General features: G+C 45.9%; 1 protein-coding gene across 1 annotated transcript; it reads left to right on the top strand.

The window, feature by feature from the left end:
* Nucleotides 1-10,067: 10,067 nt before the first annotated feature.
* Nucleotides 10,068-11,380, top strand: FAM110C (family with sequence similarity 110 member C). The gene is made up of 2 exons (XM_025454853.2): nt 10,068-10,668; nt 10,828-11,380. The coding sequence occupies exons 1-2, from the start codon at nt 10,223-10,225 to the stop codon at nt 11,348-11,350; spliced, it is 969 nt and encodes a 322-aa protein (XP_025310638.1). The 5' UTR covers nt 10,068-10,222; the 3' UTR covers nt 11,351-11,380.
* The last annotated feature ends 3,939 nt before the right edge of the window (nt 11,381-15,319 follow it).

Here is a 15,319-nt window from a genome sequence, read left to right as displayed (position 1 = left end):
AATTTTATAATAATTTTTAAATATCTGTTGGTGACAAATCCCTTCCTCATTTCAATTTTTAAAAATTGTGTTAACTATTTTTGGACCTTTACTGTCTTAAAACTTTAACAAAATATTTTATTTGATCCAAAATATACAAAATATCATTTTTTCAATACAAAATATGACATTTATGCCACATCTTAATGATTAGCCACAGTTCCAGTGCTTAGTAGCTGTGGGTGACTAATGGGTACCATGTTAGACAGTGTATTGGACCTTTAGTCTTGCAAATTATTTTTTGAGTTGCCAAATTCTATGGAAAAAAGTTGGAATTTTATTTCCAATTGCATTGTTGCCTTTTAAAAAAATTTTCAGAGATAATCTACATTTTTATAATATCACCCATCCACGAACAAGTTGTATCTCTGGTATTTAGATCTTCATTTATATCCTTAAAACTATTTTGTAGTATTCTACATCCAGGTTTTGTGTATTTTTTAGATACCTTAGCAGATACCTAGGAATATCTATAGACTCTCTTAGTTTTGTCTCTTGATTATTATATTTTCAAGTTGATTGCTGTATATTACGTACATGAATAGTGTCTGATATTTATATGTGGATCTTATGTCCAATAATCTTGCTGAATGTCATGCTTGTTCTAATAATTCTATGTAGAGTCTTTTGAAATTTTGACATTGTCAATTATATTGCCTATAAATAAGGACAACTGTGCCTCTTTTATCAGCTCTTATACCTTCCAATTATTTTTCCCTCTCACTGTCTCATTCCTGGTACACTGGAATGAGTACCCTTATGTTGTTATTACCATCTTTAGGAAAAGTTTTAAAAATCCACCGTCAAGTATCATGACTGCTGAAAGTCAACATAGGGCCTTTTTACCAGATTCAGGGAGTTCTCTTCTGTTCCTAGTTTTTTATGAGTTAATATATTTGGAAGTGTGGAGCAGAACACTTGGCACACAATAGGTGCTCAATACATATATCTTTAATCAATGGAATGAAAAGGACTGCATGAGAAAAGGGGATTCATATGAAAAATAAATATAATTCCTAACTTTAAATATGCATTTTAATGCAAAATGAAATGTTTGTAAGTCTATGGTTTGTAATTGAAATACTCTTCCTCAAAAAGAGTGTTAGAATGCTTATGACAACAGCCTTGCTCACAAATGTCCATTTAGTTCCTAATGTGAGTGAAAGGAATCTCCAGCTCCCCCTTTACTCAGTTGTATTTTCTGCCCACGTGATTACTCACTATCCTGCCTAGGTTCCTGGAGGCTGTATCGGGCACAGAGTAGGTGGGTGGCAAGTGTGGATTTATGGTTGACATCTGTCCGTCCTGCATTTACTGAATTCCCTCTGGCCTCCGGCCATCCATCCATTCAGGTCTTTGCTGAGTCCTGTCACCACCACCAGGGGTCCAGATGCAGGTCTGAGGCACCAGTCTGTGATGCATGTCCCCTGACAAGAGATATGTGTAGGGATCACACAAGAGCCTGTCATCCTGTTTTGTCTCCTCTCTGTGCCACCCACCCCCATAATTTCTAGAACTTAGCTGCAGGGAGAAGGGCAGGAGGTAGGGCCCAGAAACCCACTGTTATCCATTTGCACTCACTTTTAACTTCTTTTATGATTTTTCATCCAAAGGAATTCTGAGTAGTCTGGAGGTAGGAAGGAACTAGGAAAGTCTGACTTTTAAAACATCATGTGCCGCTGTAATCAGCTTTATTCTTGAACTGAGCTCATGCCACTTCCTCCCAAATCATTTCTATATGCAAGGCTGAGCTGCTGATTCCAAATGCCAAGAAATATGTTACTGATTCTCTGTCTCTTGTGTCAACCCCTTCTTCTGACATATTGAGCAGAGAATGACATTGATCCTCCTAATTAGGAAAAGGAAATACTGAAAAAGTTCTTGTTAATGTTTTAAAATAGTTTTATGTTAAATGTAGTTAAATAGTATTCAAAATAGTATTATATGTAGTTAAATGCAATGCATTTTTTATAAAAGATACAGATTAATATTGTTACAATGAGAGATTAGGCATATCACATATGCTTGTGTTTCCAAAGTCCATTTGTAAATTAATTTAAAGAAACTCCAAACATATCTTTTATAGAAACAATCTTATAAATAGTGATATGATGGATAATCCATCACAACCACTATTTAGCCCATGAAGTAACCACAACAGTGTCCAAATAGAACTTATCGTAGTAACAGTCATCGGATGTTGGCAGAATAGTTTCAGCTACTCTACTAGTAATGGCACTGTAGTCATTATTAAGTGGCATGCTGTCCAGTAATTTGTCTGTGGGGAAAACACTTCACTCCAGCTGGGAGGTTAGGCTTTCCTATCCTCCTAACTTAGTCTCAGAATAGTATAAGCTAATGATTTTTAAATTAGGTGTTGATATGTCAAGGAGCTTCAATAATTAAGTATAACAGAGTACAAAATGCCCTGATAAATAAATTTATGTTTCTACTAGTTGTTTATATATTGAAGCAAAATAAGCTTAATTAGAAGGGGATGATTTGGCACAGGTGTCCTTGTAGACATTCAGAGAGTGGCTTATGGTCTTTAAGAGTACCTTAATACTATACCAATCATGTTTAAAATATTTATCTAGTCATTCAAATCTAACAAGCAATTTTGGGTAACCTATGCACAAAATTTTGTGAAGTGTTCTATAATAAAAGCTATGTTCAAAGAAACCTCTCTATTTCCCAAAGCCCTTTCTACATATACTACTTAATTTGAATTTTATAATGACCTTATAAAAGAGAAAAAGCAGACAGTATATCCAATTTTATTTTATTTTTAATATTTTATTTATTTATCCATGAGAGACACAGAGAGAGGCAGAGACACAGGCAGAGGGAGAAGCAGGCTCCATGCAGGGAGCCCAACATGGGACTCGATCCCAGGACCCCAGGATCACAGCCTGAGCCGAAGGCAGATGCGCAACTGCTGAGCCTCCCAGGTGCCCCATTTTATCCCATTTTAGTGAGAGTCAAACAATGTAAATGATGTGAACATCTTCATTCAGTTTTGTGTGGAAATACCCAGGATTAAGACCTAAGTTTCATAACTGAGAGTCTAACATTCTTTACATTGAACCACATATGCATTAAACGCAGAACTCATGTTACACACACGTCCACACATCAATGTGTATGTACATATATTAAAAACGGTAGTTATTTCCCTTAACTTCTGAGCTGTCATATATGATAAAGCACTAGCCACGTCAGTACTTTCCACGTGCATTCATAAAGCATTTTATTCATTTATATTTTTTCACTTTAATTTTAAATTAAAGAATATTTTCCATAAGTATCTTAGTAGCTTATCATCAATGGGCAATACATATTGCATTAGAATCGGTGGGAATCAAAATGCTTTGGATCCCTATCATTTTGCAGTTTTAAATGACTGATATATTCCAAGGTATAATCTCCATGTTCTTCTTAGCTCATTAATTGAGCAAGAAGGACATATTACCAAAATTGATTCAAATAATAAATTCAAAACGATAAGTAACCTTCTTTTTGAATAAATTCAAAACAATAAGTAACCCTTTTTTGACCTTCTATTACAAAATTCATTAAAATAGCACAGTGTTATCTTAATCAAACAAATGCTTTATGACCCTTATGTGAATATACATTAGAGTGTGTTGTCACAGCAAAGGTGAGCGAGCACATTGGGAGTTTTTCTGTTTATATATTCGATCTGAGGATAATTAATATGCTTTAGAGTAACTGTGGTTATTTGTAAATGGGTGTTTTTAGTGTTTTACTTTAAAATCTGTAGTCATAACATTCACAACACAGAACAAATGTAACAAACACTTTGATCATTAAGGCAAAAGAACCCACATCTAAAATTAACTCGACTTGAAAACAGATGCATAAATTGAAGTGTGGTTTAAGCTTATTGGTTCTTTATTATCATTGTTTGTTGCTGTATCTTTGGAAGCTAGAACAGTGCTCTTCATATGATAAGTGCTCAGTAAATATTTATTATGCTCTACAACATACTCTGAGACTGAAGTACTGGGGTAAATATAACTGACACATCTATTCATTTATTTAGTCACTTATTTATATTATTATTTTTATTTTTAAATTATTAAATATACTTTGAGATTAAACAAAGATAGATTAACATGCAGATGTAAGAAACAATAGAGACAGATCCAGTATGCCCTTTACCCAGTTTCCCTCAAGGGTAGTATTTATGAGATGGTAATAAAACATCACAGCCAAGATACTGATGTAGGTACAGTCCCGATAGAGAACACGCCCATCACCACAAGATGCCCCATGTTGTCCTTTTGTAGTTAGACCCTCTTCTCAACTACTTCTGTCACTAAGCCCTGACACTACTAATCCATTATCCATTTCCATAAATTTGCCATTTTGAGAATCCTATACAAATGAATGCATACAGTCTAAATTTTTGGGATGGGCTTTTTTCACTTGGCATAATTGCCTGTGGACTCATCCAAGTTGGGTGTATCATTAGTTCATTCCTTGCGATTGCTGAGTAATACTCCATAGCATAATTTTACCATAGTTTTGGCTTTTTTTCATTTTTTTTTATTGTGGCAAAACACCTATAACCCAACAATCACCTCTTAACTATTTTTGAGTGTACAGTTCAGTCGTCTTAAATACATTCGCACTGTCGTGCAGTCACCAGCACCAACCATCCCCATAACTTCTCATCTTGTACAACAGAAACTCTGTCCCATTAAATAATAACTCCCCATTCCCCACTTTTCCTAGCTTCTGGAAACCACTATTACACTTTCTGTCTTCATAATTTTGACTATTCTAAGTACCTCATGTAAGTGGAATCATACAGCGTTTGTCTTCTTGTGACGGGCATATTTCTCTTAGCAGGATGTGAAGGACCGTCCACGTTGTAGCGTATTGTAGAACTGTCTTCCTATTTAAGACTAAATAATATTCCATTGTATGGATGGACGTACCACACATTGCTTACCCATATATCTGTTGATGGATACTTGGTTTGCTTTCATATTTTAGCTACTGTGAATAAGGCTGCTAAGGACATAGGTGTGCAAATACCTCTCCGAGACCTCACTTTCAGTTTTTTAAAAAGATTTTATTTTATTCATGAGAGACAGAGAGAGGCAGAGACACAGGCAGAGGGAGAAGCAGGCTCCCTGCGGGGACTCTGATGTGAGACTGGATCCCAGGACCTCAGGATCACGCCCTGAGATGAAGGCCAACATTCAACCACTGAACCACCCAGGTGCTCCTCACTTTCAATTGTTTGGGGTTTAAACCAGAAGTGGAATGGCTGGGTTATAAATAATTCTATTTTAATTTTTTGAACCACCGTGCTGCTTTCCATAGTGTTATGCCATTTTACATTTCCACCACAAGTGCACATGGGTCCCCATTTCTCCAACTTCTCACCAGCACTGGTTGTTTTCTGCCTCTTTTTATATATATATATATATATATATATTAACCATCCTAACGGCTGTGGGATGATAACTCCTTGTGTTTTTTGCTTGCATTTACATAATGAATACTGATGTTGAGCATCTTTTCTCATGTTTATCAGCCATTTTTATCATCTGTCTTGGAGAAATGTGTATTCAAATCCTTTGCCCACTTTTGAATTAGTTTTTTATTTTGTTTTGTTTTTGTGTTCTGGAATTGTAGGATTTCTCTATATATTCTGGATTTACTCCCTTATCAGATGCATGGTTGGCAAGCATGTCCTGTCACTCTGTGGGGTGCTGCTGTACTCTAAGGATCGTGTCTTTGATGCACAGAATGTTTTATTTTGCAAGAAGTCCAACTTGTCTATTTTCCTTTTGTTGCCTGTGCCTCTGCTGTCACACACAAGAAATCATCGCTAAATCTAATGTCATGAAGATTTTGTCACCTGTTTTCTTCTAAGAGTTTCCTTGTTTTAGGTCTTACATGTAGGTTATTGGTCCATTTTGTGTTAAGTTTTGTATGTGAAGTGAGGTAAGAGGTCAGCTGCACTCTTTGGCAGCCTATCATTTCCCCAGCACTATTCTTTGGAAAGCCTGTCCTTTCTCCCATTGAATGGTCTTGGCACTCTTGTTGAAAATCATTAGACCATATATATCAGGGCTTTTCTCTGGGCTCTCTATTGTATTTCATTGGTCTTTATGGCAATACCACACTTTTCATTACTGTAGCTTTGTAGTAAGTTTTGAAATCAGGGGGGTGAGTCCTTCAGTTTTATTCTTCTTTATCAAGATTATTTGGGCTATTTGAGGCCCCTTGAGATTCCATATGAACCCAAGAGTGGGCTTTTCTCTGTTTCTGCAAAAATGTCATTGGGATTTTGATAGGGATTAAATTGAATCTGTAGATTGCTTTGGGTAGTACTGACATTTTAACAAGATTAAATTTTCTAATCCATAAACAAGGCATATGTTTCCATCTATTCACATCTTTTAAAAACTTTCATCAATGTAGTTTACACTGTACAGGTCTTTAACCTCCTTGCTTAATTCCTAAGTATTTTGCTTTTTTTTTATTTGATGCTATTATAAATTCAATTGTTTTTGTAATTTTCTTCTCAGATTGTTAGTGTATAAAAATGAAATTGATTTTTATATATTAACTTTGTATCTTGCTACTTTGCTGAATTCAATGTTTCATTCTGTTTGTGTGTGTGTGTGTGTGTGCGCGCGTGCACGTGTGTGGAGACTTTAGGGTTTTCTATGTATAAGACCACATCATCTGCACACGGAGAAAATTTTACTTCTTCTTTTCCAATTTGGAAGTCTTTCATCTTTTCATGTCTTTTTCTTGCCTAACTGCTCTGGTGAAACTTGCAGTACTATGTTGAATAGAAGTTATAAAAGCAATCATCCCTGCCTTGTTCCTGACCCTGGAGGAAAAAAAATCAGTCTTTCATCATTAAATATGATATTTACTGTGGGTTTTTCACAAATGGCTTTTATTACATTGAGATAGTTTCCTTCTATTCTTAGTTTGTTAAATGATTCTATCACGAAAGCATATTGAGTTTTGTTAAATGTTTTTTCTGCATCAACTGAGATGATGATTTTTTTTCTGCATTCTTCAATTCATTTTGATTGAATTTCATATGGTAAAATATCCTTGCCTTCCAAGAATAAATCCCGTTGGGTTATGGTGTATAATTTTTTTCAATATGCAGCTGAATTCTGTTCACTAGTATTTTGTGAGGATTTTTGCATTGATGTTCATATGGATATTGATCTGTAGTTTTCTTGCAGGGCCTTTGTCTGGCTTTTGTATCAGGGTAATGCAGGCCTTATAGAGCAAGTTAGGGAGTGTTCTCTTCAATTTTTGGAAAAAAGTCAAGAAGGACTGGTATTACTTCTTTAAATGTTTGATCAGTGAAATCAGGCCTAGGGCTTTTCTTTTTTGGGAGATATTGGATTATTGATTCAATCTCCTTACTACTTAAGGTCTACTCAGATTTTTCATTTCTTCATGATACATTCTTAGGAGGTTTTGTGTTTCTAGAGCTTTTTCCAATACTGTTACTTTATTTGTAGTACTTTTTAAAATTCACATATATCATGATAATTTCTTACTCCATAAAATACATGTAGAGGTATGATTGCAAGTGGTTGGATAATACTATCCTATGGGGTGTCACACATCACCTAGCCCTGTTGTTGAATGTAGAGTGACTTCAACTATCTGTCTGCAATGAAAATTCTCATACTGTGCACACATCTCTTCTTGGCTCCTTGGGATAAATTCCTAGCAGCAGATCTAGGGCCATAAGCACTTTTTCCTGCTCTTACCAAGTCTTTTGAGGTGATGCCAGGAGGGAAATTAGGTGAAAGTTTAAGCTATCAGTTTAGCAACAAGAAAAATTTACTTAGGCAATTTTCTTGTCATTATCTTAGTATTCCAACTCCATTTTTCCAGTAAATTATCTGCTTAATAGGCAGAAAATTATGGACATAAATAGAATTAGTTTTGTCCAACAGCAATGTCTTAAATACACCTTTTTAATAGTAGCTTTACTTTTATTCTTAATATGTTCATTACTCACATGTGAGTTTACTATATTTAAAATTTGATAAACAGCTGACTAACTTATAACCAACAAAATAATAAATTTAACATTTAGTGAAAATTCACTGTGTACCAGAAGTGCTAAGCACTTTATATACATAATCTTATTAACTTAACAAAAACCCTAGGAAAGTGGATATAATGAGGTCTGATTTACAGATGAGCAACCATAGGCACTGATCAGTCCAACAAACAGTACAGTCTCAAGAGGACACAGCTGGAACCCAAGCCTGGATTGTTCAGATTAACATGCATTTAGTGCTCACTATCAAACAAGGAATGTTCTAAACTCTAAAAGTGAGAATTTTTACAAATGACAAAATAAAGATTCCGAAAGGTTTATTATTGGTCCAAAAGGACCTAGTGAATAAGTAACAAATCCCAGGGGACCCAAGCTTCAGAATTCTCTCAGAACTGTTGTAATCGCACAGGAAAATGTACAAATTAGACAAGGTAGCCACTTTGGATTAAGCAATTAAGCATATATATTCTTTTCCCTCTGACTGACAAGGGACCATGCTGCCTGAAGGGAAAAGAAGGCTAGACTTTGGGCTCCCATCAGCATCCCCCACAGCCCCAACCAGGAGTATCATGTTGTGGGAAACAACGTGTCCTGCCCAGCATCCTGCCCTCTCTAAACCTCTATCTTACTCTAGGTTTCCCCGTCCTCCTAACCTAATGGATCAGGTCTTCTTTTCCTGTGAGTATAAGGCATTTTCCCGGGACACTATCTGGGTAGTCTGGCTCCCAGGAGACCTGGTTTCTTGTTGGCTTCTATCCTGGACTATGGGGTCTAGCTTCACTGGGACTAAAGGTCTAAAGAACCGTTTGGCACAACCCGGATGCAGTTCTCTGATCATCAGGGGATGGTGGTCAGTCGGGGCTTCAACTACCGACCCACACCAGCCCCTTTAGGGGTCCAGTGGTACTCAACAGGTGCAGCAAAATCTGCCCCAGACCTTGACACCCCTCCTGCCCTCCACCCGCAGGCGGCTGGGTTGCGTTCACCCACAGCTTTGAAAGGTCAGCATATCGTGGGGTTGCCTTAAACTTAAGAGATAACATGGACATTTCACCGGTCCAGCAAATATTTTGTCCTTTGTCCAAGTTTTGGTAATAATGGAATTTTGGAAATATCTTCTCGTACACTTTTAGCATTCCTAGGCTGATCCACGCTCGGGTGAACGGTTTCCTCGTTGCCTTGGTTACAGTAAAAACAGCATCCAACTCCCTGGAGCCTCACCTCCTCCCACAGGAGTCCGCACCTGGGGGCCTGGCTGGGCTGATCCGACCCCGGCCCGGGCCGGCCGGTGCCGCCCTGGACTCCACGCAGGCCCCGCGGGGCGCCCGGGATCCTTGCGCTGCTCAGTGCCTAGCGGTCCTGCGTCGGGGCCGGCCGCCCTCCTTCCTTTCACGCGCGTTTCCTCTCTGGTAAGAGCACGTGCTCGGGAGTGGGCCTTAGAAAACTAAGCTAAGGCGAGTGTCGGGACGCGCAGAGGTCACCGTAAGAGCTCGGAGGACGCGGGGCACCTGCCGGGGCGGGGGCAGCGGGATCCCTCCGCGTCCCGCGGGGACCCAGGGCCGACACCCGGGGCTGAACGAACTTTCCCGCGCCGGAGAGGCGGGTGGCGGGCGGCGTAGGCCCTGGGCGCAGTGCCCCCCGCGGGCTCCCGGACCGCGGCTGCGCAGCCGCCAGGTGCTGGGGGCGGAACCCGGTGCCCCGAGCCTGCGGGAGGCGAGGGCGGGGCCGGGCGAGGGGGCGGGGCCGGGCGAGGGCGGGGCCGGGCGAGGGCGGGGCGGGGCCGATCCGGGAGCTGCTCGGGACGGCGGGAAGGGAGGGGCCGGGGCGGGGCCGATCCGGGAGCTGCTCGGGACGGCGGGAAGGGAGGGGCCGGGGCGGGGCCGGGGGCCGGGGCGGGGCCGGGGGGCGGGGCCGGGGGCGGGGCCGGTCCCCGATAGGTGCCGACCGGGGTTCGCCCTGGCTCCGGACCTGGGCCGGCTGGCACTGGGGCGCCATTCCCCGCCGCGCGCGGACTTCGGACCCGGCCGGAGAGTCCCGGGAGCGCCGGCGGGCGCGTCTCCACGGGGCGCGGCGCGGCAGCGGAGCCCGGGGATGAGAGCCCTGCCCGGCCTGGACGCGCCGCAGCGGCAGCGCCCGCCGGCCCAGCAGCCCGAGGGCCCCCGGGGCCGGGACGCGGCGGTGCCAGCGCGCAGGAGCGCGGCCGAGAGGCTGGCGGCCGACCGAGCCAAGTACCTGCGCGGCCCGCGGGGAGCCGGCCCCGCCCCCGAGGGCAGCAGCGCGGGGCCCAGCGCGGGGGCTGCGGGCGCCCCTGGGCCCCCCGCCCCCGCCCCCGCCCCCGCCCCCGGGGCCGTGGCGCGCAGGACCGTGGCGCGGAGGCCGCTGAGGCCCGACTCGCTGGTCATCTACCGGCAGAAGTGCGACTTCGTCCGCGGGCAGGGCGCCGACGGCCCCAGGGCGGGCCTGGTGAGGAAGCTCTTCCCGGGGCCCGGCAGGGACAGGGCGGCGGCGTGCCCGGGGACCGCCCGGGGGGACGACGAGCTCAGGGCCAGGCGAGAGGGAGCGGTCGTGAGCAGGCCCGGCTCCGTAGGGGCCCCCGCGGCCCCCGGGACGCCCCGCGGAGCCCCGCCTGCGCCCCCTGCGCCCCCCGCGCCCCCCGCATCCTCCGCGCCCCCCGCGCCCCCCGGGACGCCCCGCAGAGCCCCGGCTGCGCCCCCCGCGGCCCCGGGGACACCCCGCGGAGCCCCGGCTGCGCCCCCTGCGCCCCCTGCGCCCCCTACGCCCCCCGCATCCTGCGCAGCCCCCAGGACACCAGCATCCTCCGCGCCCCCCGGCCCCCAGCCGCGAGGGAGCAGGCGCGGGGGGCTGCGGCGCTCCCAGTCCGACCTGAGCTCCCGCTACTCCGCGTCGCTGGCGGAATTCGACACGTTCTTCCAGTTCTGCGGCCTGGACCCCGAGGTGCTGGACGCCCTCGGGAGGGAGAACTTCTCGGCGGGGTCGGACCGCGTCACCCCCCAGGTCCGCAGCGTGAGCGTGGCCACCTCCGACAGCGGCTTCTCCCGGCGCAGCGGCGGCCAAGAGGGGCTGCAGGAGGAGGAGCTCACGGAGCAGGTGCCCAGCACCACGTCCGTCGTGGAGAGGAACGCCCGCATCATCAAGTGGCTGTACACCTGCAAGAGAGCCAAGGAGACGCCCGGCCAGGGGCTTCAGGGCCCGGCGTGAGCGCTCGCGCCCCGGAGACCCGCGGCCCAGGTGTGCATCTGCGGAGCCCGGGACGGGCGCCTCCTCGCGTGCGCGTCCGCGGGGCCTGGCGGGCGCGGCCGGGGTGCACGGATCCGAGGGACCCTGCATCTTAAGGCGCAGAGAGAGGCTCGTGCGTGCAGGGACCGCAGCCGAGGAGCAGAAGGGCCGCCAGCCCAGGTCCCCTGCAGGTCCAGGACCCTTTCTTTGGAGCGTTTTGCTTCCAACTGCCTGGAAATGCAATTCTCATCAAAGGAGAAATCCTTTATAAAATGCTCAGTCAGGGAGCAGCTTCTATTCCTCCAATTATTTCCTGTGTTGAAAATAGCCCGAGAGCCGCAGGGTCTGCGTGGACTGACCCGTGGGCATCCCGAGATTGGAGCGGCGCTTACTGGTCCACCCGCAGCCCTAGAGCGGGGCTGCCAGCACCCCTCCAGCAGGAAGGGAGGCCCTGAGCTGGTTCCTGGACGCCTTCATCCAACTGGCAGGGATGGAGAACTTATCAGCTTAGCATTCGTGTAGCTGCACAGGTCTTCCTGTGACTAAAATTTGTTTGAGTTGTCTTGAGAGTTTTCCCAGAAGAGTCTTAATTCACAAGAAGGTGCATCAGGTGGTTGAACTGGGGCTGGGCTCAGTTACAACGGGTGTTGCAGAACTCCACAGGGCTGTCTGCGATTCGCAGTTTCTTTACCCCTTCAGATGGTACAGGCGATAAAGTTCTTCCCCTTGGACATCAGGAGCTCAGGGTTGGTCCCAAGTCCTTTGTCACCGAGGAACTAAGGAATGTTTATCCTTAGTGACCTCTATTCTTCCTTCAAGCACATGGGGTGATGGCATTTCGGGGTAGTGAATGGAAAAGGAAGAGAAGGTACCTTTTTGGGGTTCTCTTTAAGAACCAAGAATTTAAACACTGCACCATAATTTTTTCTCTTACGCTTCAGTGAGAACTTGCTATAGATTAAAACAAAATTCATGAGATGGAACTATGTCATCTGCTGTTGATAGAAACTAATTGAGGACACAGCATCAGTCTTCAGAGTGGTGGGCAGGCTGTTGCAAGATGTGATTGTACACAGCTCACCTGTTGGAGGACTGAAAAAAGGCCAGACTTCCTTGAGCAGCCGTGGCCTTGGTACAGACTAGAAAATTAACAAGGAGAAATGGATTGGATTCAGAAGAATCATGATTGGGGCCCTTGGGTGGCTCAGTGGTTGAGCGCCTGCCTTTGGCTCACATCATGATCCTGGGGTCCTTAAATCTTAAAAATCTTGAAAAAAAAAAAAGAATCATGACTTAAGTTTTTCTATATGATTTTTTGAATGTTACTGTATTTTTCACCAGCCTTAGAATCTATATAGGCAGTCAATATTTATTTTAAATATTTAATTTATTTATTCATAAGAGACACAGAGAGGGACAGAGACTCAGGCAGAGGGAGACGCAGGCTCCCCATGGGGAGCCCGATGCACAAGTCAATCCCAGGACCTCAGGATCACAGCCTAAGCCAAAGCCTGACGCTCAACCACTGAGCCACCTAGGTGCCCCTATTTATTTATTTTTAAAGGTTTTATTCATTCATTTGAGAGAGAGAGAGAGAGAGCATGAGTGGGGGCAGAGAGGAGGGGTGGAGAGAGAAACAGTCTCCCCGCGGAGCAGGGAGCCCAACCCAGGGCTCAATCCCAGGTTCTGGGGATCATGGCTTGAGCTACCCAGCACCCTGGCAATCAACATTTAAATTAAAAATAATAAGAACACATTAACTTGTACTTTTCATAAATTGTCTTTTGAACTGAGGTGCATGTGTTCCCCCAGAGCCATCAGAACCCCTTGGTGTTGAGAAGGAATGTCGTGGGGGCTGGCATGTTTGCAGAAGCGCACCATCTACCAGACAGAGCACTAACGTGGGGTAATGGGGGTGTCTTCCACCAGACATCACTCCTCCCCCTTACCGCCCATTGTCCATAAAGTGAAGGCAAATAGGCGGGTGGTTTCCGACCTCCATACCTTCTGACTGTGGTGAATGACCTGCATATCTGTGGTTCGTTATTGTCTCTAAAAAGTGAACTCCTTATAAATAGGTTCCCTTCAGGTTGCCAGAGCATGCGGTATTTTGTGCACACAGGGTAGCATTGGTGATGTAAATAGTGCTGAGGTGACAAGATGACACACGAAATAAAATAAAAGCTGACAGCGTAAAAGTCAACCCTCTCCCCTCTGGTCCACCCAGACCCAGATGCAGCCCCATCTCCAGTCTCCAGTGTCAGAGACTGTAGGGTTCCATCTAAGAAGTAAACCTTTGAAGCCATTTTTAGGTTTAAGCCTGTGAAATATGGAAGAAGGTGGGTTAGCTTGTGAGAACATTCAGTTTGTGACAAAAGTAATTGAGGCAAGAGGAAAGGTGACAGGTTTAGGGAACTGCCGGTGAGAATCGATGCAGCAGTGCACAGCTTTCCCTCTCCAGTGATCGTGCGGGTTCCGTGGGAGATGCGGCGGCTTCCCGAGGTATTGTTTGGCTCAGAGAAGGGGGACGGACGTGGCCCGGGGCCTGCCCGCTGCTCCGTGTCCTGGTCGCCGGCGCCGTGCAGACTTGCTCTGCAGATCGGATCCCCGAAGGCCGGAGCTCGCCCACTTTGAAATCCATCGCGGGAGCCACGGGAAGTGAGCTGGGCTGGGCCCTCGATCCGCCGCCCACGGGTGGCCTCTGGAGAGGACTGGCCCCCGCCGCACTGTCGTCTCTGGACTCATCTCCCAGCTTCTGGAAGCTGTGAGGCAGGAATGCAAGCTGTTGTTTTCCCCTAGTTTATCATGATATTTGTGCCGGAATCCGCATAGATTCATTTTAGGATTTCATAAAAATATTCAGGAAATCTGAGATGAACAAAAAAAAGTGCTTTTTAAGTGGGAAGGAAAACAAATCTACTTTATGTTGAGGCCTTTTCCCTTCGGTGAGTAGAGATAAATTTTAAGATATCCCAACCAGAATTAAATAAGAAGTTCACACACAGAAAGTAAAAATGTTTCCTTTTCGAAGTCGAGGTTAGCAGAGCTGGCAAGAGCTGGGGAGCCTGCCCGCGACCGCGGGGCCTGGAGCAGGGGCGCCAGGGGTGACCCGCATCGTGCGGCCCCACGCGTGGCTAAGCTGCTCTTAGGCCCCTCCGTCCTTCAGCTCATCGCCGCGGCCGGCCCGCCACGTCCCTCTGGGGTTCTGTCTTTCCCATAGAAGTTACTGGCGTTAGTGTTGTTGTAAAATAATGGTAATTAGGGATAAACGTTGCTCAGTTTCAAGGCAAAAAGCTCAGATAGTCTCACATTCGTCTTGGGTGCACGACGGAGCCGCTGGAAGCTGGGTGGGGGCTGCGTCTCACCCTCTGCCAAGAGGCCACGGGGACAGAGCGACCGGGGCTGCCCCTGCCCGCCTGTCCCCGGGTTTCCGGCGGGGGGGCTCAGCTCTCGAGTCACCGCCCGACAGTGGGTGTCAGGTGAACGGTGGGGTGGCCGGAGAGCCAGAAGGCCACCCCTGGCCGCCTTGAGGCCACCTAGCCCCGGGCTCTCGGAGAGACTGCTGTGTGGAAAGGGTGGAGTCCGTTTGCCTTCGCACGCGTATTTGGATCACCTGACTTGCTTTCAGCTTGTCCGATTCTGTGATAGGAAACACTGGTCGTACCAACATTAAAAAGAAATTTTCTTACTGCCTCAGGAGTGGTTGGAGGCAGCAGAAACGACCAAAGTCCAGAAAAAGGCAAAAGGGAGATAGATGTTGGTTCCGCCGCAGAAAGCAGATGACAGCTGTCTTTGCTAAGGCTGCCACCTTTTTTCAAAATTTAAAATGCAGAAAATATCACAAAACCAAAGACTGAGGACCAGGCTTTGTAGTCTAGTTCTAGTATTTGGCTTTACAACCTTTGCCTAGACTGACTGGTGTTGATTCACTGCTTTTTTCTTTCTCCTCAG

This window comes from Canis lupus, chromosome 17, assembly GCF_003254725.2.
Source record: "Canis lupus dingo isolate Sandy chromosome 17, ASM325472v2, whole genome shotgun sequence".
Taxonomy (NCBI): Eukaryota; Metazoa; Chordata; class Mammalia; order Carnivora; family Canidae; genus Canis; species Canis lupus.
The sequence above is the reverse complement of the archived record's forward strand: the minus strand, read 5'-3'. Positions and strand labels throughout refer to the sequence as shown.